This window comes from Austrofundulus limnaeus, unplaced genomic scaffold, assembly GCF_001266775.1.
Source record: "Austrofundulus limnaeus strain Quisiro unplaced genomic scaffold, Austrofundulus_limnaeus-1.0 Scaffold413, whole genome shotgun sequence".
NCBI lineage: Eukaryota > Metazoa > Chordata > Actinopteri > Cyprinodontiformes > Rivulidae > Austrofundulus > Austrofundulus limnaeus.
The window spans coordinates 55,960-58,651 of record NW_013952815.1 but is presented as its reverse complement, the minus strand read 5'-3'; the positions used below and the strand labels follow the sequence as shown (position 1 = coordinate 58,651).

At 38.6% G+C, this 2,692-nt stretch overlaps 1 protein-coding gene across 1 annotated transcript in view; it reads left to right on the top strand.

The window, feature by feature from the left end:
* gldc (glycine dehydrogenase (decarboxylating)) overlaps nucleotides 1-2,692 on the top strand; it is a gene marked incomplete at its 5' end in the record, with an annotated part of 21,343 nt that overhangs the window by 16,176 nt on the left and 2,475 nt on the right. The window contains 4 exon segments of the mRNA XM_014024222.1: nucleotides 92-217; nucleotides 637-786; nucleotides 1,736-1,848; nucleotides 1,973-2,114. Coding sequence (XP_013879676.1) covers nucleotides 92-217; nucleotides 637-786; nucleotides 1,736-1,848; nucleotides 1,973-2,114 — 531 coding nt within the window.

Below are 2,692 nucleotides of genomic sequence, written 5' to 3'. Positions count from 1 at the left end.
ATAAAAAGGTTTGAGAACCCCTGTTGTAGATTCTATGATTGGCGCCCACATGTTCTTGGTGTTTACTTTACCTGCTCACCTGTTGCTTCAGGTCTGCCTGATCCCCAAATCTGCCCACGGCACCAACCCAGCGAGCGCTCAGATGGCGGGCATGAAGGTTCAGGTGGTGGAGGTGGACAAAGACGGCAACATCGACCTGCCACACCTGAAGACACTGGTGAGAGCTGAAATATGACTGTAAATTATAATCATTGTGATGAAACCTCTTAAACCCAAAGTATTTGTAAGTATTTGCCTTGTATACTTGAGTGTGGGTTTGGTTTTTGGAAARCACCTTAGTCCCAGCTTTACTTGTTTTACATATTTTTTATCCTTAGGTTTAAGTGTATTTCTTTATTAAGTTTGGACGTTTATTTTAGTCGTGATGTGAAATTGATGAAATTCCTTTTGTGATTTAATTTATTTGGCCACTAGATGTCGCCGTTGGGTTCTGTACGATCCACACGATCAAATCTTTTTCAGGAACAATTGTTCCAAACGCTCAAACATTTAATTTCTGCCATCATTAGTCTTTTGAAGTAGCTTTCAGATGAATCTGTAACAACGCTCCTGTCATTTTGTCKGATTTCTTTTTAGGTGGACAAACACAAGGCGAGCCTGGCAGCCATTATGATCACCTACCCGTCTACGTTTGGTGTCTTTGAGGAGAATGTCCGAGACGTTTGTGACCTCATTCATGAAAACGGCGGCCAGGTGTACTTGGATGGTGCCAACATGAACGCCCAGGTGGGAAAAAAAATTCTGTTGTGAAGGGGTGGGGGGATGGAAGTCTTAACAGGATGAGCGTTATCACACTGTAAATGAATAACCTTTTAAGTTAAAGCAGTTCGCAGAWGATGGCAAATATTTTATCAAATTTAAGGAGGTAACATATTAGGTTAAAGTACCTGTGACATGCTTATCCTTCAAATACAAAAAGTCAAAGAAAACATTTATATTGAAGAAAATTAGCATAATACACATGATTTTACCAATTTTGTCTCATAACKGTCAYATTTTCTCTTGAATTTGGCTCAGCTAAGTGAAACAGGAAGTGATATCAAAGGGGAACTCTTTGAGAAAAGAAACTCTCCAGTCTTTTATTGAAACAATCTTATTTAWACTCTTCGTCAACTCTGATAGTGACTCAAAATAATCTAAAGAAACATCAGATTCCTCTCAAATTATTGTAGCCACRCTTTGTTTACATGCAGACGTYCCCCCTTTGACATCACTTCCYGTTTCTTCACATGCAAATATCTCAACAACTGTTCATCTCAAYGGTGTAAARTTTGTTTTGYAATATGTTATCAATGTCCCCTTTCCAAAAATGCATTCACATTCATTACAAAAATTTGATGTCACAAGTATTAAGATGACACAAAAGAAGCAATAAAAAAGCCAGTTTCAAAGTATTGTTAAAATATAATTTTTTCACATTTAAAGTTTATTTTTCAAACTTTATTAATTTCTTACAAAAAACAAAAATAATTCAATGTACAATGGAAAGAAAATACAAATAAAATGAAAGGCGACAGAGAAGAAAAAATCTTATATCTGCCCCTTTTTCCTCAAATATAAATTCAAACGATAATAATCTTCAGTTTCAAAAGGAGACAAATAGCACTTTTTATTTATTGTTTCAAAAAAGCAACGTATATTTAAGCCACTTTATGAACTTTTTTTTTTGTTTCAGGTGGGTTTGTGTCGTCCTGGAGATTATGGTTCCGATGTGTCTCACCTGAACCTGCACAAAACCTTCTGCATCCCTCATGGGGGAGGAGGACCTGGCATGGGACCCATCGGAGTGTAAGCAAAGATGCAAATAAAACCTCTGGGTCATTAAGGGCATGACTGCTGAAGTGTTAAAGCCCACTTATTACTAGACGATATCTTAAAAACTCTAATCCTGACGGCGGGCTCCTCTCATCAGGAAGGCCCACCTCGCCCCCTTCCTGCCGAGCCACCCGGTGGTGGCCATGCAGTCGGTGAACAGCAGCAGCTCACTGGGCACCATCAGCGCCGCTCCGTGGGGCTCCAGCGCCATCCTGCCGATCTCGTGGGCTTACATCAAGGTGGGACCATCAGGTTTTGGGACATCAGCACTAAATGATGAATACAGTAGATAACATCTTATTTATGACTCATCACATCGAAACGAGGATTAAGTCCAAAAGTGGGATGTGGAGAAATAGGCAGATGTAGGGTTTTGATTTTAACTTGTRCAAAAATAGCATTTTGTCAAAATATAATGCATAAATGCCTTCATGTATCATTTGAATGAACTGTTTAAAATTTAAAACAAAATTTGAAGCATTTTTTGAGCAGCAACAACAAAAAAACTGATTTTGAGGAAAAACGCCCTAAAATTTTGAATTTTTCCATGTGAGCTAGAAATGTTTTTTTCTTTCCAGATGTGAAATCTTAATATACAAATAATATTTGAGGTATCTAAAAGAAAAAAATAAGTAGAACCTCTGGATGGGTTCTTAGTGAAACGTTTCATCTCTCCTCCAAGAGACTTATTCAGTCTTCAGGTGTGAATCAGGGCCCCAGTGATACCAACACAGAGGGAAAGAGGGACAAAAAACAAGGGGACGTTGAACCCCCGCTTGCATTCACTACATACACATAACAAAACACGGGTCAGGTG